At 43.5% G+C, this 24,264-nt stretch overlaps 2 protein-coding genes across 3 annotated transcripts; one reads left to right on the plus strand and one right to left on the minus strand.

The window, feature by feature from the left end:
- Positions 1 to 507: 507 nt before the first annotated feature.
- LOC111858891 (DNA damage-regulated autophagy modulator protein 2) lies at positions 508 to 8,483 on the plus strand. The gene is made up of 8 exons (XM_023841072.2): positions 508 to 1,122; positions 2,168 to 2,405; positions 2,972 to 3,039; positions 4,303 to 4,445; positions 4,670 to 4,847; positions 4,954 to 5,036; positions 5,298 to 5,390; positions 5,844 to 8,483. Exons 2-8 carry the CDS (start codon positions 2,269 to 2,271, stop codon positions 5,955 to 5,957), a joined length of 816 nt encoding a protein of 271 aa, XP_023696840.1. The 5' UTR covers positions 508 to 1,122; positions 2,168 to 2,268; the 3' UTR covers positions 5,958 to 8,483.
- Positions 8,484 to 11,076: 2,593 nt separating this feature from the next.
- On the minus strand, positions 11,077 to 23,156 carry LOC111858925 (DENN domain-containing protein 2D-like). 2 transcript variants are annotated; one of them, XM_072715096.1, is made up of 12 exons: positions 23,103 to 23,156; positions 17,995 to 18,201; positions 17,351 to 17,463; positions 16,591 to 16,660; positions 16,393 to 16,470; positions 16,018 to 16,158; positions 15,311 to 15,459; positions 14,573 to 14,744; positions 13,356 to 13,406; positions 13,194 to 13,275; positions 12,632 to 12,874; positions 11,077 to 11,323 (listed from the first exon to the last, which is right to left on the minus strand). In XM_072715096.1, exons 1-12 carry the CDS (start codon positions 23,139 to 23,141, stop codon positions 11,259 to 11,261), a joined length of 1,410 nt encoding a protein of 469 aa, XP_072571197.1. In that variant the 5' UTR covers positions 23,142 to 23,156; the 3' UTR covers positions 11,077 to 11,258. The 2 variants fall into 2 exon arrangements, with proteins under 2 accessions (XP_072571197.1, XP_072571196.1); XM_072715095.1 differs by lacking the exon at positions 23,103 to 23,156 and adding an exon at positions 21,968 to 22,538 and having other exon boundaries at positions 17,995 to 18,179.
- Positions 23,157 to 24,264: the final 1,108 nt, after the last annotated feature.

Here is a 24,264-nt window from a genome sequence, read left to right on the forward strand (position 1 = left end):
TAATCATAAGACATTTTCACGTTCCCCCTGACTTGTAATGCACATTGCACAAGGCAAATTTGTTTCCCTTTAGTCACACCAATATATTTGACATTAAATCATAAATAAGACAATTAGACATACAAACAACCTTTTAATGGAAACCATATATGTGCTTAAGCCTCTCGGAGGTTATTTATTTATCAGCTTTATAAGAACCGGTCCTTATACTGTAGTCACGGTTTTGTGTGACGTTTTCCAGTTGAGACAACGGTCCTTTTCAAACCGCACACAAGGAAATGGGAGATTTATAATCTTTCCATATCTGGAACATTGATTAATCAAGGGAGATCTGGGGCCTGTACTACAAAGCGGGGTTACTGGCTTATCGGGGTAACTTGTCGGGATTTAAGGTAGTCTGGGAGAAATGTAAGTGAGCGAATATGAAGTCCAATTAAACTGTGGTACCTTAAATTCGATGTCACCCCGGTAAGCCAGTAACCCCGCTTCGTAGTACAGGCCACCGATCTGCACATCCCCGTAAATAAGCATATGGGCGACTTAACCAGCGCTACAGAAATTTTCCTTAGCACAAGTTTACATTTAAAATGTAAGTGGCTTACATTTATGTTTTGTTAGCTTATACAGTTGAACAAAGAGGGCATATGCTGAATATAAATCCATCATCGGCGGTGCTCTGACGAGTAGAGGTACCTATCGAAACATGCTATCGAGCCTTTTTGCGCATGTGCAGTTCCACCGTTTTCAAGTTAGGGTTAGGTTTTAGGGATTAGGGTTAAAGTAAAGGTTTTAGGGTTTTTTGGGGGGTTAGGGCTATCGATTAGCACAACGGTAGCCTAACTCGACAAAGTAGCTCAACTCGACAAAACACCGGCTGTAGGACCCGTTGCTTTGCTGCGAACTCTGTCCCTAATGCACGTATGGAAATAGCGCGGCGCAGAGCATGCCGGGTAAAGTTTGAGGAAGCGACGAACCGGACCCGCGTCCCCTCGGAGTTTATGCCAGTTTGCCCGAGCGCGAAGCGACGGCCGGGATACCAAAGGCAGCCGGGCCGCCTGGAGCTGCGCCCTCACCCTCCATCGTGAAGTCATGGTAGCCTGAAACGGCCTTCGCCACGCAAAGGTGAAATGTGTTTTTATTGTACATTAATATTTAATTTTCATTCGTATATAGCCGCGGCACGTCCACATCGTTTTACCCGTTGCCCATTCTTTTGCGTTTCGTGTCCATTGACATTTTGTAAAAGTTATAAGGTATGTGGTTTCTTTTCTGAGTCTTCTGTAAGTGTTCTGTCACGATGCGGTGCTTCTCACTTACCTGCCCTGACAAGCTGACAGCGATTTACTTGCACAAAAGTACTTCCGCCATAGTGCCTTTTGAAGGTGTTTTGTTTCGTTTGTAGTTTTATGTCTGGTTCAATATTAAAATAACTGTTAATGAATCACATATGAATTGTAATTAACCAGTGTGAATAAACACGCCTAACGGATTAACGCGGAGACTAAGTGTGACGTAGTATGTGTCACTCAGCGACAGTACGAACTTATTTATTGATTAGTTCTATTATTTACTGCTTGGCCATATTCTATCTGATTTAATTGTAATTTTTTGCGCAGTAGTCACTTTGTGAATATTATTTAAATGAATAGCAAAAGTGTTATCTCGGCCAGGTAATCTCAGTTATTTTGTTAACTTACATTAAAAGATAAAATTCCGGCAGATTGCTCCAAAAATAAATCCCGTATGTTTCCCCCCGTGTGTCTCACTGTCTTCTGCTAGTTGTACTAACACTTCTGGCTCGCGGTAATGTCGAAGGTCTGCCTCTGAAAGTAATCTGTGAACACACTTATTCTTGTGTATGGCCTGATGTATTGTCACATATGAGATCTTGGAGAATAGCATAAGGGTGTAATATGGAAATCGCTAATACGAAAAATATCTGACTTGCATAACGGAACCTCTGGAGAGAATGCTTTTTTCCCCCTTTTGATGATCACGGGACAAGTTTTACTCAGATGCTCCTTGAATAAGGAGGAACTGAAAATGAAAGTGACTTTGAAAATGCTCATTTAGGAAGTATGGCTGAAAAAAATTCACTAAACCAACTTCTCAGCTGTCAGGTCACATTTCAGTTAATCCTGTTTTTTTTTTTTCATGGATCGTGCAGGAAAATTTCCACCGAATCTGTTGCCCCCCAGAGACAGCCACTGAAGAAGACCACTGCTCCTCTCCTCCGCCCTTGTTAGAGATAGTGCCCCCCCCCCACAGATGAGTATGTGGTGGTTCCAGCAAGGCATGTGTGCCTTGCCCACAGCTCTGGTGCTGTGGACGTCTGCGACATTCATCTTTGCCTACATCACAGCTGTGGTGCTTAATCACGTGGACCCACTGGTACCATACATCAGGTACGTGGTGCTATTTCCAAGCCACTGATTAACTTTCACCTGCAAATAACAAGCAGTGTTACTTTCCACCGAAAGGTTCATTACAGCTAAAATATGGTGGGTTCCTGCATTAGAGTAAAAGGTATTGTTTAAGTGGAATGTGTAAAATTATGTAAGATCTACACTGTCAGAAGAAAGAGTACAAATTTGTACCTTTACTTGTCATTGGGGCTGTACCCCCAAGAGTTTGCTAATTGTTCCCTTAACTGTAGGTAATTGTAGCTCTTATGGTACAGAAATGGACTTTATAGAAATGGACTTTTTTATACCCTCGGGGTACATTATTATTGTTTGTACCTTGGGGATCTTCCTCAGAGTCCATTTCTGTACCCTAAATTAGAATGGGACATTTACCTACAGCGAGTATACAATTTTCAGACCCTTGAGGTACAGATTGGTACTCTATTTTTTCTGACAGTATATGTTCTGAAGGAGTTGATACCTTTGCCAAGGTAGGGGTAGGCACAGGGGTGTAGATGGGACAGTAATGTGTTCTTTGACGAGTGGCCATCCTTCCTGGTTCTCAGTGACACGGGGACAGTGGCTCCTGAGCGCTGCGTGTTTGGAATAATGCTGGACATCTCCTCCTTCCTCGGTATGTCAGCCTGTCCTCTCCTGCTGACCTATGATAGCATACGGCTGGGGTTGCTGGGGACCTCAGCCCTTCCCCATGTCTCATTACCCTCAGCAAGGCCGATGTTCTGGCATATAAGCTCACCTGGTGCTACATACCTGTAGATGCCTGATTAGTGGATCAGTGCTCATCCACTCCAGTTTAAGCTGTAGAAAGCCTTGCTCTTAAAGATGCAGACAAGCTGAAATGACTGCATATTTACACTCGTAGCTTGCTTACTGTATAAACTGTGTGCTCTTTCTCATTAACCTTAAAAAAATGTCAAGGCTTCATGGGTGTGAAGTATTCCTTGTTGCTGTATGAATTAATGTACAGACACTCCCTGGGTTATGATGGGGTTACGTTCTGATAAACCTATCGTAAGGCGAAAATGCATTTTAATACAGTACACCTAACCTAACAAACATCATAGCCTAGCCTAGCCTACCGTAAAAATTCTTAGAACACTTGCGTTAGCCTACAGACTGCCTTAAATATGCTTCAAACTCTTACATTACCCTACAGCTGGGCAAAATCATTAACACAAAGCCTGATAATAAAGTGTTGAATATCTCATGTAATTTTTTGAATAATGTACTAAAAGTGAAAAACATAATGGAACTGGAATACGCATCGTAAAGTCGAAATATCGTAACATGAACCATTGTAACCCAGGGAGTGTCTGTAGTAGTTTCCTATACAGTCGTCCCTCGTTTATCGCGGTTAATCCGTTCCAGACTCTACCGCGTTAAATGAATTTACGCGAAGTAGGATTCTTTATTTCTTTATTATTCGGCTGCACCTGGCGTTGAAGGATTTGCGGGGGTGCTCGAATACATAGGTATACAGTCCATACGTACAGTAATTTGAATTTTAATTGTAATACAGTGGTGTATAATTGACTCAGACAACCGAGCGCGTGCCGTATCATTTTCACTGTCTATCAACTTTTTGATGAATAAATGTATTTGAAAAAAACGCGATAAAGTGAAGCCGCGAAAGTCGAAGCGCGAAATGGCGAGGGACGACTGTAATAAGAGCAGTGGTTAAATGCTTACATATTAATGAATTCACCCAAACATGACTGTTTCACTGTATGGCAGTGTGTGTGACAGTGAGAATGATGTAACTGGAAAACACGTCTGACCGATGTACCATAAGAATCTATAAAAGTCATTCCTGTAGCCAGTCCGGTGCCAATCATGCCCCACTTGCTGCCCTTCCCCTTTTCCAACGCTTCTGTAGGCATCGCCACCATTTATGTCCGGTACAAGCAGGTGCAGGCCCTGGTGGACCACGAGGAGCCCACACTGCATATTCTCAACCAGGTCGGCCTGGTTCTGGGCTGGCTCAGCTCTTTCGGGATGTGCGTCGTCGCTAACTTTCAGGCATGTTCCACCCTTCCTGTCATTCATGCCTCTCTTCTTGTGACATCACTGGTTATGCCCCGCCCCATTTTATGTAAATATGGGACACTATCTCTGCCTGTCAACATTGCTTTTATGATTTAACTGGCTTGCTTAATTTGTTCATTAGTATAATTCGTTGAATGTGTCTGCTCTCCACACTGCTTCCCAGCGACATTGCTCTCCTCTCCTCTCCCTGTTTACAGAAAACCACTTTGTTTTCCATGCACTTGGTGGGGGCAGTGTTGACCTTTGGCATTGGGGCGCTCTACATCCTGGTGCAGACGCTGCTGTCATACCGCATGCAGCCACGGCTGCACGGGAAGGGCATCTTCTGGGTGCGGCTGGTACTGGGGATCTGGACCTTCACCAGCATCATCAGCAGTATCTGCAGCAATGTGCCATGTGATGAGTCAAACTGGTGGGGGGTATGGAGGCGAGACAGACAGGTTCAATGTTGCTGTGGTCCTTGACCTCTGACCTTTGCCAGTGTTCGTATCATCGGTCATCATGTACAGCAGTTTGCCTGGAGTGGATGTCGAGAAGAAGCTACACTGGATTCCAGGGGAAACGGTGAGTGTATGTGCGTGTGCTTGCTGCTGTGTACAGCTCATTGTTTTCTCTATAAATAATTTATACTGTATTTACTTTGGCTAAGGTATGGAATTTCTCTCTGGTAGAGCTGCAGGCCACACTAGTCTCTGTCGGGTGTATACTGTCTCTTGTAGTGCAGCCTCGTCTACTTTTTAATCTAGTGCCAGAACCTTTGTGGCAATGTGTATGAGTGTACATCTGTTCCTGCATCAGTAGCAGCCCCCTCTCTCTCACTGACAGGGCTATACTCCTCACATCGTCAGCACCATCTCTGAGTGGTCCTTGGCATTCTCCTTTATCAGCTTCTTCCTCACCTACATCCGAGACTTTCAGGTAAGAGGGGCAAGGCCAGAGTGATCGTATGGCAGTGGCAGGCGATGTCCGGGCCCCTGTTGTTAATCCTGGGGAAACAATGCATGAATTAAGCACTTAAAATAACCCTCTTTCAGGCTTTGGTGAGCCATTGGCTTGGTAGCTTCATCACATGATTGTGGTGTCAGACAGATCTCACATAATAGAAGTTTTGTAGTGGGATTGTGGGTGAAAAAAATGAGAAAATCATGCTCAAGTCCAGCTGTGTAAATGGGATAAACAGGAAAGTTTGAGCTGTATATCAGCCATTTAAGAATAATTAGATTGTGCTCTTGGTTCAGGTGCATGGCAGAATAATAGTGTTTCCAGACTCTCATGTCCCCCTTGTGGGAACAGAGTTAACTGGTGAGACAATAGGTGACGGTCATCAATTAAAAGGGTCAGATTACAACAGAGATCAAACTTTATTTGTAGAAAATTACGCTGCGGGCGGAAGCAACCCTGCTTAGCCTCCACCTGCATGACACCCCACACTACGACGACCTGAGCCATGGGGAACGATCGCCACTGCTTGCCGGCAGCATGTGAGAACATCGCTCCCTAGTGATGTGGAGGTCCTGCACTGGGAACCCATTTGAAGCCTATGGGGATCATCAGAAGGGGCTGTAAAATCCTCCTGGACTTCATGACCATGTTACATGTGGCCTGACAAAAGTTGGTATAGGATCCTGATTATTTTTTCTATCTTTCTACTTGACTTTAGGAAAATCACAGCATTAAGTTTTTTTTTTTTAACCAAATTAAGATTTGCAGTTGCCGGTCGGAGTAACAGTACATTTTTAAGAGTACTTTCTATATAGTACATTATGTGGTGCAGAATTCTAAATTCACCGTACTTAACGGCAACTTAAAAATCTAGCTTGGAAAAATTAATCGAATAGTGCATACTCTATAGCAGTGTTTCTCAACATGGTCCTTGGGAACCCCCAGGCAGGATCTGGGAGGGAGCAAAAATGTGGACAGTCTGGCAGGGAGCTGAGAGGGAGCAAAAATGTGGACAGTCTGGCAGGGAGCTGGGAGGGAGCAAAAATGTGGACAGTCTTGCAGGGAGCTGGGAGGGAGCAAAAATGTGGACAGTCTAGGGATCCCTGAGGACTGAGTTGGGAAACACTGCTCTATAGCATCAAATACATCTGACAAACTCACTTGTGTGCTGACAGACCAGACCCAGCAGTTCACTCATTTCCCATCACACCCTACACCAGGCTGTTTATTGTTTATGTTCCACAAAGCAGTATTTCTGAATTAGCTGGGTTAACTTAAGCTAGAAGTCATGATTGTCCAATAAGAATTTAAGTAAGGGGCATTCCTATTGGACATTCGTGACTTCTAGCTTAAATTATCTAGCTATTTGAGAAATCCTGTTTATGGGGATTTTGTTTAATCTGACATAAACCACAAGCAGGCTCGTGGCAAGAAGTCACATGGGGTTGTGTGTATGGAATGACAAGATTGCTAAATGCTGTTGTTCTGTCTTGAGGTTTCAGTCTATGGGTACTTTAGTTCCTTCTATCTTGAATATGCTAGGATTTTTGCTGCAGTTCTGAAATCTTACATCCTTCTGGAGAAGCTTTTGGAGCACAAAGCAACTGACAGACGGTTGTGTTGAAAGTCCTTGACCTTTGACCCTTGTTAGCGTTTGTGTCAAATTGGCAGACTTTTTTTGCGATCAGTTGTTACACAAGGATGGGGAGGCAAAGACAGAACAGTTCATAAATGTCATAGAACAGGATAACAACAAAGTGAATACTGTGAAAGAGCAGCAGCCGATTTGCATTCTGTGATTTCTTAGCTGCGGTTTCTGTTGTATCCCATAATTCCGCAGCCATGTAATTTTCCACAACCGCACTCATTGAACACGAGAAGAGCTGACACACATTTTCTTCTACTGCATCTTTCTCTTTATCTGTCAAGTGTTTGTGCCTTGGAAAGAAAAATAAGATGTAGGAGATCTTGTGAGAGATGTCTGGGTCCTCAGGTGCAAGCTTCTGTTCCAGTGAACGCAACACTGCGCTTAACCTGGGGACGGCATGTATCTCAGTTTGTCTGTTTTTAAGTCGAATTTGTAGGTAAATTGGAAAAACATTGTAGTTGTTAAAATAATACGGTAATAACAACAGCAACTACATTACAGTACTGTACTGTATCTCAAGCCGACGAACCGCGGAAGCCATGCAATGTTTTCACAAGTGTCTCAAAGTAGTGCACACATTTTTAATATAATAGGCTTCATGGCAGTCTGTTCGTAAGTAAGAGTTGTCTGTACCATTGAAACAGATACTCATTCACTACACAACGCTGTAGTGGCACATCTCAGTACAGGTATCAGCTCCTCCATGATGTTCTAGCTGTCTTCTACCAGGGTGAGGTTTCTGGTCTGAAAGAACAGCGGCTACTGGCCGTCTTTGTTCAGGTAGTCTCTTGAATATGTCAAGAATTGAATTCCACCTTGTTATGAGAGTGCTAAGTTTGTGCACAAGCAAGTGTTGATGCAGCTGTTTCAAAGCGGTTGTGGCGACTGTGAGGTGATGGAAACGCGAAACAGTACGACTGGCAGAACCGACCACATGACTGAAACTTTCTAGCTTAAACCCATCAGTTATGACAAGTTGCAAAACAAGCATGTGAGTCCCAGTCGAGTTGGTTGCGGTTGTTCAAGACAATATCTCTTGCATTGTCATACGCACATGCCATTGGTTTACCGTTTAATGCCTGTTGCTCAGTACCGGTAGAAGGCCATTGGCTAGGTTTTAAGCAGTATGCCTCTCTGGCTTTGCCCTCGTTTGTGGAACTGCATTTCTCATTCCCCAATTGACATTATAATGGCTTGTAATGGTGACATGATTCAGTAGTGAGTGCAGTCCATAAATCTGTAGCCAGAGATTTTTGACATTTGATAGCTGATTGGAGCTGAGCAGCCCTATCCTCATATAATTTATTGAGTCTTAAGGTTTTCGTTTTTTGGGACAGAACTCTGAATCCAGGTTCGAGAAATAGCAATACATTTCTGAATCCCTCGCCTTCCACAAAGCTGACTGGAAGCAGATGCTTTGCAACCAGCAGCTACAGCGGGATCTTAATTTAATTAGTGACTGGGCTGACACCTGGCAGATGAAATTTAACATAGACAAATGTAAGGTACTCCATGTAGGGAGCAGAAATATAAAGTACAGGTATTTTATGGGACCTACTGAAATAAAGGTAGCTGATTATGAGAAAGACCTTGGTGTGTATGTTGATGCTTCCATGTCTCATTCTCGCCAGTGTGGGGAAGCAATAAAAAAGGCCAATAGGATGTTGGGGTACATCTCCAGGTGTGTGGAGTTTAAGTCAAGGGAGGTAATGCTAAGATTATACAATTCCTTGGTGAGACCTCACCTAGAATATTGTGTACAGGTTTGGTCACCATATCTTAAAAAGGACATAGCGGCCTTAGAAAAGGTGCAGCGTAGGGCCACAAGAATGATTCCTGGTCTTAGAGGAATGTCATACGAGGAAAGGTTATTTGAGCTAAATCTGTTCAGCCTCAAGCAAAGGAGACTGAGGGGGGACATGATCCAGGTCTATAAGATTCTAACAGGTTTGGATGCTGTTCAACCGAATAGTTATTTCAGCATTAGTTCAAATACAAGAACTCGTGGCCATAGGTGGAAATTAGCGGGAGAACATTTCAAACTGGATTTAAGGAAGCACTTCTTTACACAGCGTGTAGTCAGAGTATGGAATAGTCTTCCTGATAACGTAGTGCAAGCTGAATCCTTGGGTTCCTTTAAATCAGAGCTAGATAAGATTTTAACAACTCTGAGCTATTAGTTAAGTTCTCCCCAAGCGAGCTCGATGGGCCGAATGGCCTCCTCTCGTTTGTATAGTTCTTATGTTCTTATGTTCTTATGTAACCAATTTGTGTGATAAGGGCAGGTGTTTGCTCTGCACGTGTGTGGGATCACAGCGACAGGGCCTGGGAACAGCTGCACTTCCATTGCTGAATACTGTTAGAAGGGTTAGGAGCATGGTTGTGGTGGAACTGTTATTTACCACTTTTGAAGAACAGACTTAGCACTGTAGAACTGTCACACCAGGCTTAATTTCGTGGTTTAATTTTTGGGGACAGCGTAATGCCTTACACACAGCCTACACTGCCCCCTGGTGTACTGGGTGTGTATACTTTGAGCTTCAGAATGAACGTCTAAACCAGAACTAATTATATTGCTGGTAAATATTTTAAAATACTAAGATTGATTTTATACACGTTTTTTAATATACAAGTGGACAGTGCCGACATATCCCTTATTTGCAACCAGCTCCTAAGTCACTGAATCACGTGTACCACTAGAGGGCACCAGAGATAATAGCAAAACATCGTCAGGCCTTGGGGTAGTGACTCTTCTGTAACTGGAGCAGGCAGAAACAGTAGTTGCCTACAAGGAGGGCTTGATCTTTTTCTACACAGAAAAACTGACATGTCAACAGCTGTAACTGACTTGCATTGATTACAGACTTACCTCAGATCTACTTCAGAATGGCAAGTTATTCTTAAAAAGATGAATTTAGTAGTTATTCAAATAAAATGGTTTCTCTGATTATAATACTGGCATACTGAATTTTGCATTGGATATTCACTTACCATTTTTATCATCTGTCATAGCATTTTGTTTGTGGACTGTACCATTTGTTAAAATAAACTTTTACCTTTTTTAAAATAAACTGACTGCAAATTATTTCCCCCACTATGAGCATTAACTCTGACCACAGATTGCAGTGTTCCTGCAGTTACTGAATCAGAAAAACAGGAGGGACATTCAGGAAATTTTATGTATGGTGAACTGTGTGGGATGGGGGCACCCCCCCCCCCCATTTTATCACTGTACCCTATCAATCCATGTCTGGTTAAACCCACATGCTTAGTGGTCGAACAAAATTTGACAAACACAGCCACCGTATCGCACAGCTTTATGTTGCTGATCGCATGTTTAAACTAGCATCGTGACTGAAGTTATAAATGTAAGCGCTAAAACAAACAAATAAAAAAGCACTATTTGGATTGTCAGACACAAGCGCCACACCCAGCTGAGCAGCATATAGCGTTACCAGAGATCAGCAGGAAGTGAACCGAGAACTGGCACCCTGGCATGTTCTATCACTGCAGGCATCAGCAAACTGCAGTGGATTTTAAACTAAAACAAACCGATATGCACACCAAAACCGCAAAGGCAAGATACCAACTAGTTGGTAAAGCAAACTTTAACAAATTGAATTCATTTTTAAGCTTCCCAGCCAAAAAAAAAAAGTTTAAAAAGCATTTTGTCAAATGCCTAGTTCTGTGAATGACAGAAGTCATCGACTTGGCAGCAGCTATTATGCTGGCCAACCTAAGGAAACAATGTGCACTGAGTTCGGATTTAAGGTACCACAGTTTAAATGGACTATCTTAGTTTGCTTGTGTTCAGCCCAGACCACCTTAAATCTGACAGGTTATCCGGCTTCACAAGAAATCCAGCTTCGTGATGCAGACCGCTTGTGGTGGGTGATTGCTTCCCACTTCCTGTTCTATCAACTGACTGACTGTAAATGTCTTCTGGTGATACCTTACACTGCATGACGTACAACACAGAGAACCCTCAAGCAAAACAAAGATTTGCAAAAGGGCAAAGGTTATCAACTTTATTTGTAACTGAATACATCCTCAAGTATAAATATAGATCAGGGTAGCTGCATAGCATCAAAACTACCCACCAAACACTGAAACTGTGGCATTTTACCAGTTAAAAACAGTACATTATTTACAAAACATGGATACTTAAACTGGAACTTTTTCAGCCATCTTAATTCTCATTTTTTCATCTTTTCTTTCTTTCTGCTTTCCTGGTATTCAGCCACCTTTTTGTGGAAAAATCCTGCAATAAGGAGGACAAGGAAGAAAGTTACTTAGACCAGCGATTAAACATTGAGCTTCACTGAAAAAATGTTACAGTCAACTGAAAGATGTTGAACAGGGTTCGTACAGTCATGAAAAACCTGGAAAAGTCATGGAATTTTAAAATGGCAATTTCCAGGCCTGGAAAAGTTTTGGAAAATGAATAAACTCAGAAAGTTTTGGAAAAGTCATGGAAATTTGTTTTTCAAAAATATCCGTGTACTTGAATTTGTTCAATTGATAATATTGGTTTTCAAATTGCAATAATTTTTTCGTTCGGGCGATCAGTCACATCCCAGTCAGCACAAGTACGTCGGCGCTACGTCTCTGATAAGTTTTTTTAAGGTCGGTATTTAGTAGCTTTTCAGTCATTTGCACATTGGGCGTTTAAGCGAGCAACACTTTTCAACACCGCGACGATCCGACGTTTTCGCGAATAAAACGCGATGCTTCGTAATGGAACGCGATCCAAATGCGACCATCCGCCGTTTATGCGACGTATTGCCTACGTACTTGTGCTGACAGGGATCACGTGACATGTTCTCTGCTTGGGGCAACTCAGTTGCAGCTGAGCAAAAATAAACAATGCCGGGAAAATGTCGCTTTAATAATGTTTGGCTTCAATCTGAAAAGTATAATGCATGGCTTGAGAAAGACCAGGACCCGGGACGAGCAAAATGTAGACTTTGCCATAAAACGTTCGACATTTCGAACATGGGAGAAGCAGCGCTATCTAGCCATGCTAAAGGTGCAAAGCACCAAATTTAACAGCATTTTTTTGCCCTGAAGAAGGCCACAGAGGCTGAAACATGTTGGCATGTTTTTAATGGATAACCAAGTTTAAATAAAGGCTTTTAAAACTTATATTCCTTGTGAGTGCCTCAGAACTACTGTTTATTAAGTCATGAATATTTACCTTTAAGTCATGGAAAAGTCATGGAAAAGTCATGGAAATGTAATGGTAAAAATGTGTACGAACCCTGGTTGAAGCACACTCAAAGAATAATTTGCCAGCAAAAATCAACTATGGCCCTTTGATTGCTGTCAAACAGGCTTCAGAAGTCGACATTAAAATGACGTTTACTTTGGTATCTGGTGTTGACATGACAGTGACAAGTAAAGCCCTTCCTATTTACCCTCTGTTTTCCACCCGTCTGCCAGCTGAAAAAGGGGGAGGCAGATTTATCAAGAAGGCCCCGAGTCTCTTGCCTGAACATGGTCAGCAAGCATGGAATATCTGCTGAAGAGGTGGGGGATGTGAATCGGATCCTTGAACGGGGACTCTAACCTTCCTGTGAGGCTGGCTGCCGCTCCGCGTCTTGGATGAACAAGTCGAACATCTGCGTCTTGACAAACTTTTCGACGAATGTGCGGATGCTGCGGGAATCTGCCGCCCTGCAGAAGCCCCGCCTGTCAAAGGTCGCCGGCTGGCCGTTCCTGGGACGCCTGATGAACTTGCCGAAGTGGCCGACCGTCTTCACGAAAAAGAGCAGGAAGGCACTGGACACCACGCCATTCAGCTCCTCCAGCGCTGCCCGAACACAACATGGGAGTTAATGCGATGTGTACTGTATATCTCACTAATTTAAAATGAGCAGGTCGTTCTTACAGATGGAACTTTAGGTCAGCATGTACGACTAAAAAGCTGCCAGCTGAACAGATGGAGGAGCAGCTAGCATGAACCAGCCAAAACTGCACACTGGATCCTTCTCTGCAACTGTCAGAGTGTGAGCTTTTACAAATGAAAGATAGAACTACTGGGGCCACAACCTAGCCTTAGCTATGGGGAAAAAACGCTCATGTGGTTTCCGTACATCTGTGATGTAATTGACACAAAAAGTGTTACACACTCGAGTCATTCCTCCTATGGCTTAAGGCCTCCATAATCTCATCCCGTAGCTTTGGAGGTAGGATGTCCTGCTCGTCCTTGCTCTGTTAATGAGAAACAGGAGTGACGGTCAGAGAGCAGTACTTTGTAGCAAACAGGACGAGCTGAGGAACTGCAGGCTTACGCTGGATGTGATGGTCTCTGGAGATCCCTCGGATAAGTCCACAAGCAGCAGCTGCAGAGGGAAACACAGAAAGAAATTATGGCAGAACAAGTTCGGACGACACCCGCCTGGGAAGCTACTGCAGGATCACTGAACTGAGAAACCACCCCGGTGTCTGCCAAAAGCACGAAGTCACCTGCTGTAGAATCACAGCTCTATAAAGTTACTCCATGCAAACAGGTAGGGGACAGAGCCACAATGTTAGCCAGAGAACCGCTCTGAAAGGCGTCTAAGAGGTCTACTTCGTGCACGAAGGTCAACGAGCAGCAGACTAGCTAAGGACCAAAAACTTACAAATTGAAGGCTGCTGCCTTGTCAAAAAGATCCCATAGTCGGATACAAAATACTTCAGTAAAATTTTCAACCGTTTCAGCAGTAACATTATCTGGCTTCATATCATTGTGCAGTGAAAATGCATAATCCAGACATTACATAAGGAAATCGCACTGGTCAATATTCCACCAACAGCCTTCTTGTATGTAAGACAACAAGAGCTGTGAAACTACCTATATGGTCAAATTCTCTTGCATACAGCAGCAAGGTGCATAAAGCGTCCAGATAAAACCACACTGAAAGACCTGTTCACCGCCTTGGCAAAGAGGGAACGCTTAGAAGATTGCTGTTGATTCCATCCATCCAATCACCTTTCCTGTAGCCATCCAGCTCCTTGATAAACTCACCTAACATTTCAATAATCCAATCAGTCAGGTGCAATCCATTCACCCAGGCACGGTTACCCTCCAGTACAGTGAACAACTGATTCTGTTTACTTTCAGGTTTTTCAGGTTATCGGACTGTTCTGCATTTGTGAAACCTCGGACCATACCCTTCCTCTTGGACTTTGCAGTCATTCGCACATGCTGCTCATGCTATTCTGTTTTAAAATGCCTGTTTTCTGTGAATTAGTCATTTCTGTCGAGTTCTGTAGTTATGCATACATTGCAAAGCAGGGCATTTCTCCTACGTCGTAATTTCCTGTCCGTCATGCTCTGCACCAAACCACAACTAGTTCTGGTATGTATGTACATACTGGCAGTGAAGTGTTCAAAGTACTGAGTTCAGATACAGTGCAAAACAAAGTGCAAAGACAGCACACAACCGTGCAAATAATAAAAGGCACGTACTGGCCTTCCTCATCTTACGCAGTGCCATAGCCAGTGGACAGGAGGGTCACTCACGTCGTTTTGGTCTGAGATGAGATCCAGCAAGCGCTTCTGCACACCAAGCAGGTAGGGCGTGGGGGCCATGACGACGTCGATGAGGATCTCTGGGACGATGGAGATGAAGGTGTGCTGCCAGCTGAAGGGGTACAGCAGGGCCGCTACAGCATGGATCACCTGGGACAGCGTGCTGGTGGTGGGGGAGGGGCGGCATGGAGCGTTATACTGTATGGAAAGTGAAGATACTGTAGACATGGTAAACATGGCCCATAAGGGAAGTGTATGCAGCTGCTGAGCATTCCCTGAAGATACTGTACATGGCAAACATGGCCAACTTCCCATAAGCACTCCATGAAGATTGTAACTTCTGGGAATTCTTTTATGGATATAAGATAATATAATTTAAATTACAGCGACAATGTGTTAGTAAGATTTTTACTGACAAATTTCAGTATAAGTTTTCAGTATAGAAAAAATGTATAATTAAATCCAAGTTTTACTCAAACTAAATCATGATGGTTTTGCAGTAGCATGACTTGCATCAGTTATTTGACATTCAAGATTCCCACTCAATGAATTAGATTCACACCCATTTCTCTTCATTAACCCAGCTTGGCTCGACATTCAGCACTCACATACTCAGCACCTCATGAGAAAGCATGGAGAGCATTCTGGAATGTGACCTCCTAGTTACAGAGATCTAGAATTCCACCCTCATACTGAGCTACTTTGGCCAAACCCAAGGCGCCTGGACACCTGAGCTCCTCTGCCACAAAGATGATGCGTCTCTCCATTACGGTGGCGGCAAACACCAGCAGGACCTGCTCATCACTCAGGCAGCGGAACAGTATGCGGAAGTCCACATGTTCCAGCCATGAGTCCAGAGGCCGCGTCAGTGCGATCTCCTGGGCCGGAACAAAAGGAGAGGGGGTGGGGTGGTCAGAACCGGAACCCAGTCAACCACATCTCTGGTGTCTGAGTTTGCCACCTGATTCTGTGTCCAATCAAAGTTTAGCCACTAGCTCAGATTGTATGCCTTCATCGACATACCTGCCAACATTTATGTCCCAAAATACGAGAGTTTTTGTACCCTATATTAAAATCAGTCTTACAGACTCTGCAAAAGGCCACTATCCTGGTAACTAGCAGATATAAACAGGAGCTCTGTCCAACTCTGCTGAAATTAGTTTTTTTTGGTGGGACGCCATCCTGCCCTGACATTCTCACACCAGCTAAGTTAGCGAGCTCATTCATTCAGCATTCATCTGGCCTGCCGGGCTGCACAGAGAGAAGCACACACCCCTTGATGGAGTTGTGGGTTGCCCAGTTGTGGTCACAGAAGGGTTGAAATTGTAGGTACTGTGTGGACTGTGTCAAGATTGTGCTTCATGGATGATCTGGCAACCAGGGTAACGTCAGACAAAGACACAACTTATGGATCAATGTATGACTCACGCACTCACCTCTGTGCCAGACTCAGGGATGAAGCTCTTGATTCTCACTGTCTGCCCCGGCGCTGGAAATTGTGCTTCCCGCAAGCTCTGCATGAATGGATAGATCATCGCCATGGATTTCTGCCGTCGCTTCTCCACCTCGTCAAAGATCTGTACCGCAGGGGGGACGTGAAATGGGGCCACATGGGGAATTTCAGTAAAAAAAAAATAAATGCAACCCTTTTTCTTTAAGAAGGTTGCTGTGGAAAATTGCTTACTAGGCAAGTCTTAAAGTGCTACATTAATACTTGTGCCTGTGTTTACCAGCTAGGCCATTAGGACCAGTAAATGGTTTTACCAGTTTAACAGAATAACAGAATGTGGCATGTCGGATCCATCGATTACCTTGGAGAAGAGTCCAAAACAGGCCAAACGGCTGATGATGCAATAGGCTTCCGGGGGACGGGCACCTTTGCCATTGGGCTTGTGGGGGGGGTGTGGAGTGGGTATGAAATAGTTATTATTGCAAATCTGATTCTCACACTGAAATCTAAGCCACCACCTTCCCGAAGAGACCAGTGTAAATCAAGAGTCTTGTGTTACCAGCAGCCTGCGACAGTATCCATTTCTCCTGCTGCCATCCAGCTCCGTTAGAACAAAGGAGAAGGTCTCACTGGCGGAGGGTGGAAAGGCAAGAGAAAACAACACACTTGTTATGGAGCCCAACGTGCCCTCAAGGAGCAGACAATAGGAGAGAAGACACAGTCCATGACATTGACTCTTCTGGGTAGTGTGAGTTCTCACCGTCTCACCATATAGAATATGCAATAGAAATGGAGTCAGCTGCTCTCAATATCCATAAACCACACAATGATGCATCTTTAACTTTTTTTTACCTACAATCTCAGAAAAAACGGGTAAAAATATGTACCTTTGCTTGTCACTGGCGCTGTACCATTGTAACTGTACCTTTTAAAATACAGAAATTGATTCTGAGGAACATCCCAAAGGTGCAAATGGTATTAATGTACCATCGATGGTACAGAAATGTTCTTCAGAGTCCTTTTCTGTACCATAAAAGGTACAATTAAGTACAGCTAAGGGTACGATTGGCTGACCCTTGAGGGGGTACATACTTGTACTCTTTTCTTTTCCCAGGGAGTGTAAGACCAGGACAAAGAACTAACAGTCTGTGTGGTTTGTAGAATGAGTGCTGCTCTCTGCTTTGGTTCAGGGCTTCAGCGGAAATGGCCAGTTGGGGACGTCACAGGATCTCCATGAAGACACAAGCCAAGTTGAGGCTACAGCAAGAGGCAGCTTGTGGTGTTGTCCCAGGAGAAAGACCCTGCTATTGGCATCTCACCTGTGGTATTCTGTCAGCGGTGCCCACTGGACCCCTTCGGGGAAGCAGAACAGGGTGATGGCCTTCAGAGTCTTCTCCTCTTCCTCCTTCTGGAACTTCACCAGGCCATCACACTGTACTCCCAAATAGAGACCGAAGACGTCAACTGGCAGAAGAGTCGCGCAGGTGTGAAAGATGCAGATTTTGCAGCAAAAGTAACAATTATGGATGTGTCTGCGAGAACCTTCACAAGTGCATCACTTCAGTAAAGGAGCAAAGAAAGCAGATGATAATAGTTGAAGCAGTTAAGTTGGAACAGCATGGCAGCAGAGGGGACAGAGGTCAGATTTGAACAGAGTCAATACTTATCAGACCAAGGGATGTCATGCAAATGTTAAGGATGTAGAGATTGAGAAGTGGGTTGGTTTTGGAGCTGGCCAAACCAGACATAAGTAAAGGTAGCAAATACTGACAGCAGGGAGGTGGAGGTTGTATGAAAACAAGGAGGCTAGGAAGCCAGGTAAGAACCTGGAGGTACAGATCACCTTTGTTCAAGGATTTGGCATTGATAGCCCCAGGTAAAAACCATTGTGTGGCCAATCAAAGAGCCCATCTATGCAAGGACAGATAGTCCATCGCTGGCCAGAAAAGAGCAAGGAGCTCACCTTGGGGAACTGGTAGGTGATCTCTGGGCTGTAGGCACACCCCCCACTCTTTCGGAGGCTCACCACCACCAAGTACTCAAAGAAATGCCCACTCTGAAAGTATGTCTCAGGAGCAGACCTCTCCAAGGGGTCGTCCGGCTTGGCTGTGGGTGCCTGTAGACCCGACTGAGATGCCTGCTCTTGCCCTGGTGACAGATAAGCAATCAACTACTAACATTTTTGCCTAGTGGGAATGAAAAATGAAGGAATGGGTAATATTTTTTGCTTGCAAACCACCACCACATCTTGACTTGCCTAATCAGATTTCCCTGGAATTCTAGACAGCCAGTTGGACTTGGACCCCTGAGATTTAAACTCCCCTCCCCCACAAAATGTTTCGTTTGAAAGGGTTTTTCTCCCACATCTCATGTCTGTCTCCTCACTCTTGGAATGAAAATTGATTCTGGATTCCCAGCATTAAGTAAATGGGTGGATGAACTAGTCCACAACATTAACTGGTCCATAGCCAACTAAAAGCAGAACCCTTAACATGTAGGCCTGGTGTGAACTTGTCATGAAGCCAAGCACTCATCAAGAGATTAAGAACTACAAAACCAGCAGTGACCAGATCTAGACAGAGGCAGGCCATTTTGAAGCTTTGATTCACAGGGTACAGAGTCATGTCTGAGCTGGAGAGTGGACAAGACTACTGTAGACACATTGTGTCCATTAGAAATGTGGCAATTGTTGACAAATCAAAACTCAACACTGGAAAAACTAGCTTTCCTCATTTCCGTTTCAAGCGCAGCAAGTGACTCATCTCAGAAACTGCAGTGGAATTTTTTCTCTATCAGCCTGCAAAAGTGAGACACAGACGCATTACACAAAGCATACTTTCTTACTGTAGGTGACTAACTAAATGTATCCAACATGATACACACACAACATGATACACACATAACATGATACACACACAACATGATACACACACAACTTGATACACACACAAATGCTCTGACCAAGTACACCGTGAAACAGCTTTATGGTGTTTATTCAGGTGTAAAATCACCGCCTGAAGCTGACTAACATAGCCAGTGCATCACAACCAAATGTATTTTCTTGTGCATGTAAAGTTTACAAACTCAGAAGATGCTCTAAGCAAATAATCAAGAACAAATCAATGAAAATACATTTTAACTGATCTTCGCATATCAGTTATTGTCACAGGAAATAACTCTTGTTGTAATAGATTATAGAGGTCCTTATTAAAAAAGTAAATGAAGCTTCTTCAGATTATTTTTCGGGATACACGTGTAAAGTTACCTAATTGGTTGAATTTATCCTTAAATAAAGAAAAACTAACAGCAGATGGACAACAAAATGCTGAACACTTCTAAATTTGCCATATTTTATACTAAACATGCTTTATAAGCTAAAAATTTAAACTGTATACTTTAATGGGAAGTTAAAAACAACAACTTAATATAACTGGGTGTAAAAACACATTATATTTTTTCAGCATCTTTACTGGAAAATTATTTTACTGAAGTTGCACTCAAATTCGACAGAAGGGAACAATGGAGGTTCCATATTAAAGCTTAAATACAGATCCCCACAGTTCCGACAAACACACCATGCAGACCATACAGACCTCAACCTCTTCTGGGGACCCTGATCTTCCTCCCCATCCTTACCAGTCACAATGGCACCTTTTATTTTAGGTAGGGGGGTGGGGGTGGTGAGGCAACATCTATCCCTGATACGCAGCGACCTGGCAGATGCTCTTTGCCCAAAGTAACATGACAATCGCTGAGATACACCCTGGGAACAAACTAGAGAGTAATCCATGTCATGAATCTTAGTCGGTTACCCTGCAAGGTTCTATCTGGTGCATGAATAAGCGACCTGCTGGTTGTGCTTATATTTTCGGTTAGTGATGCTGAATTCCACACCTGAAGGGCCAATTTGCAACATGGTGTGCAGATTTCCCTGCCCCAAAACAACCTATTAAACCTGGTAATTACCTGGTTAACATGCGATTGAGCAGGGAAATCTGCCAACTGAGTTGGATTCTGGCCTCCAGGACCGGAACTGGACAACGCTGCTTTAGGTCAACAGGCAAAGAGCCCCACATCCTCATGCCTGACCTACTTTTCTTACAAAACCAGATAAAAACCAAGCAAGGAGCTCGAGCTGCTTTCGCTTTCCAGTCTGCACACATCCACCTCCTGTAAACAACAGGATCACTCATCTCCTTACGTCAAGTAACATGGCAACAGCACATACAGAAATCGCAAACAAAAATGCATTTTTGGCACTTTAAGGGGCTGGGAGTCAATGAAAATGTCGCAAGTTAAATTCAGTGCAATGCATCCATCTCGACAACAGTGAAGTGTTAGTAAAATAGAGAGATGAAAGGGTGGTTGGGATTGTGAAGCTGTGGGCAGGTGCCTGTGACACACCAGCAATACTGGAAGCCATTAAGGTCCGCCCCCCCATCCCATGACCGAGTACGTGATTCTCAACCCATGGGTCACGAACCAAATTTGGGGTCGCGAGGCAGAGCTGGAAAATCCCCAGTCCTAGAATTATTCTATATAAACAGATCTTGGGTCTACAAATGCTTAGTACAAAACTGGTGAACACTCAACCAATCCAAGAAGCCAAACTACAGATGCTTAATTTAAAATTCACTGGCACATCCAATCAGATTTGCGCGATAGGCATTGATTGGCATATATTGCGGAGTACACAACGTGTTTGATCATAGCGTTAATGTAAACCTACACTTGATATAGGGTCGTGACTCAGTGGGCATTGGATTGTGGTGCAAGCAAGGTTGACATCATCAGCATTCACACTTAGAAAAGCCTTATCACATGAGCAGCAGGCCTTTTGCCACGGAAGGGGGGGCGGGGGTGACTAAGCAATTTGGGTTACATTCCTGACAAACGGACAAAAGTAGAGGAACCGGCTTAGTCACTTTGTCCTGTGTGAACAGCTGTTAAGGTTTCATTGCAACAACGAGCCACGTCAGTCTGGCGGATTTTCAAAGCATGCAAACATGGGCTTCTCAGTGTGAAAATTAGCTGTCACACAACGATGTTTTTGGCTGGAGGATCGCAGGGTTCGGTTACCATAAGCGAGACTCAGAAGAGAAAGTGAAAAATCAGCTTGTAAGTTACGGCACACAGGACCCCATTAACATGAGGGGTAAATATTTTCCCTTGACAACTACCCTCATTGACTACAGTCTTTTTCCACTGAAAACTGATTTCAGACGTAGCATTAATAAGGTAATGTATACAACATAATATTAACACTATGCCCCAGTTATAGGGCAGCTTATAAGCAATAAAGTAGAAAATACAGTAGATTACACACACTTCGATGCGTGTCTTTTTGGTACTCTCCGACGCAAAAACCATGTATTTTGTATGGTAATAAGAAAACTACAGAGGCAGACTTTCAAGTAGGCTACTAATGCCATTCACCGTTTCCTGCCTAAACATTTTACAGCGCTTTCTGTGTATGAATGCGCAAAAGAAAGAGGGTTTGGCATCAGTGGCCGGAAAAGCTTAAAACAGACAGCCTACACAATCCCGATCTCGGTGCGCTTCTGCTGTCAGACACCGGTCTCTTCTGCTCAGATAAACGCTAGCGGTCTGGCAGCCTGTCGTGTTGTCAACTGACAGCGGAAAGAACAAACAGCCTGTACCGGGTTTGAAAGCGTAGTCAGTTCGCAATATCTGCTTTAAAAACGCACCGATATAGCCCTACATCGCCCACGTGTTAATAAAAATACATTAATAAATTTAAAAAATATAAACAAACAAAACTGCGCTTTAAAATTCACATTTTATACGCAAACTACGCGATCAGAAGTTTAACTTAAAAGCAGAATATAAGACGATGTAATCAAGAAAAAAAGATTCCAGCCACTATATAATCACCCATGCGTCAATTAATAAACTGTAATAAAGTGCGTACTCACTTCTTGTGTTTTTCAGAAAATTAGGAGCGATGTTTCTTAGACGAGCCCGAGCCCCGTTTATCTTGTCCCAGTTCATAGCGCCCCGTTAACGTCTGGAATTGGCTGCCCTCGCCTTGCATTTATTCAGTTTTCTTTAAAATCGCCATGAAGACCTAATTTAACGCAAAATCCCGGAGCTCACGTGTGCCACAGCAAGAAGAACAGAAGCTTTAGAAGTTTCCCCGTTTCTTTTTCAGCCGCGTCCGCCTGGTGTCATGCGTGTTCGATAGGATAATAATAATAAGATAATAATAAGATTATAAGAGAGTTGGGCTCCCGGCTTTACCCCCAGCAAAGGAAACCCGCGTGAGCGCTGCACTTTCGCTCTCAGGCTCGTGCTGTTTAAAGTTCACACTAACTCACTGACGTCAAATTCCTCGTTCGCATCTGCCTTGTGGTTATTTCTATAGATCCAGTAGATCTTTAAACTTATTGGATATAGCTAATGGAGGAATCTGCAAAAACATTTAGAAAACTGCAAATTTGGAACCTGCAATACAAATAAAGGCACATCTTAACGGCATGCAAGACTGGGGAGTTGGGGAGTTGGTGAGTAACGGAGTTGTAAAAACACCAATAATGCGTATACTGGCTGAATTTGGTTCCGCTCATGGGGAATCCGTAACAACGACTTAATTGCTCGCAGTGGTCAGCCTTTGCCGTCCTAACATACATGCAGTCACGTATATTCATGTATTCTTCTGAACCCCATTAAACCAAAACCTGTCCCATTTCAGTTTTCTTTGTAGTGCCAAAGAGTATCCTGAATATTGTTAGTGCACTTTCTAACGACACACGTGACATCACCCCTAATAAAAAGTATTTATTTTCGGTCACATTATATTGCACTAGTTAAATAAATATATACAATAAAATGAGGTGGAGAGTACAAAACAAGACAGATGGCTACTAGAACAACATAGCGTCATCAAATCATATTTAACGTCACACTACCTGCCAGTCTGGTAAACAACACCTGCACACGAATCGGTTCCTATAAGCCCACGCTTCCGTTTCTCCGTTTGCAGTCCCTACTCTGAATTTGTCATCACCATGCAGTAGTTAAGTTAGTCTGATATTATTCTTTGATCCCTACCTCATAAAACCAAAGTGTCCGATCGACGTGAAACTTCATTAAAGCTTCATGGTTATATGCATGGGTATTTCTCCGTGTGTGTGTGGGGTGGAGACTCATGCTTATTGGACATGGTTGAGAGAGACCATCTGAAACCTGTCAGCTGATGCCCTGCCGTTCCGAGGCGGACGTGTCTCCGGGTAATCGAAATCGGACCCGTGGTTTTATTGCTGGCGCGGACGTTAGAAACGCAGCGCTGGTCACGCAATCCGACAAGGTAGCAGTACATCAAAGAAGGGGAGCCGATCACTCTGCAACCCGCGCTTCTGCTTCAGCGGTTGCTTGCCTAGATTTTGCAATACTTACGAAGTGTGTTTTAAAGCTACTCTAAAGGTCGTGGTGATGGAAAAAAAAAACCCTTTTCTTCCGCCGAAGTTTCCTTTGGCATCTGTGGTTTGCACGGCTGGATTCCTGAGCTTTCGGTGGAACCCGTTTAACGGACATTGTGAGGAATTATTTTCTTCACGTTCTTTGGTGCTTACGTTATAAATATCCCCAAGTGAACCTATCCGTTTTGGAGGTAATACTTATGCACGCTTCACATTACCTGTGTTAACTGGAAACGTTAAGTGCGTTTAAGATCTAACGTAATTATATTTCTGAAAAGCTTAATGATAGAATGGTATCATTCCGTAACAACATGAGACCGCCCAATATGTTTTTATTATAAGGAAAATAGCACTGAAAAGTTTGTAAATGGGAGAGAACGGAAATGTCGGATAGGAATACAATCTCCAGGTCTTCTGCTTCTTATGATTTCATAAGTCTTCTCCTTTTCCTCGTAACCAGCTACTCTTTCAGCAGAAAATGTTAGTCAATGAAAAACTTCCAAGAACTGGATACGTGACCTAGTTTCATGAAGTACTCACTTTGTGTGCATCAACATGTATGACGAATAGAGTTGCAAAAGGGCGAAAAAGTTCCAGAAACTGTCCATGGGAAATTAAGTTGGCGAAGGAGTTTCATTATTATTCATTATTTATTCAACAAAAGTAATTTATGATGCTGTGTGCCCTCCATTTGTAAACAATTTATCTTACAGTGGATGGATGGAGCTGGAATCTTTTGGAGATGGTCTTGTAGTCACCACCTTCTTCCTGATGTCCTCAGATGTCACCTTTCA

Source organism: Paramormyrops kingsleyae, chromosome 8 (assembly GCF_048594095.1).
Source record: "Paramormyrops kingsleyae isolate MSU_618 chromosome 8, PKINGS_0.4, whole genome shotgun sequence".
Lineage (NCBI taxonomy): Eukaryota > Metazoa > Chordata > Actinopteri > Osteoglossiformes > Mormyridae > Paramormyrops > Paramormyrops kingsleyae.

Excerpts from the sequence above, each read along its gene's own strand:
- LOC111858891 (XM_023841072.2), top strand. The coding sequence starts at position 2,269 with ATGAGTATGTGGTGGTTCCAGCAAGGCATGTGTGCCTTGCCCACAGCT. Across the intron at positions 2,406-2,971 it reads CCACTGGTACCATACATCAG|TGACACGGGGACAGTGGCTC; the intron begins GTACGTGGTGCT and ends CCTGGTTCTCAG. Across the intron at positions 4,446-4,669 it reads GCGTCGTCGCTAACTTTCAG|AAAACCACTTTGTTTTCCAT; the intron begins GCATGTTCCACC and ends CCCTGTTTACAG.
- LOC111858925 (XM_072715095.1), bottom strand. The coding sequence starts at position 22,043 with ATGAACTGGGACAAGATAAACGGGGCTCGGGCTCGTCTAAGAAACATC. Across the intron at positions 16,159-16,392 it reads GTTTTGGACTCTTCTCCAAG|ATCTTTGACGAGGTGGAGAA; the intron begins GTAATCGATGGA and ends CCTGCGGTACAG. Across the intron at positions 12,875-13,193 it reads CCATAGGAGGAATGACTCGA|CGCTGGAGGAGCTGAATGGC; the intron begins GTGTGTAACACT and ends GTGTTCGGGCAG.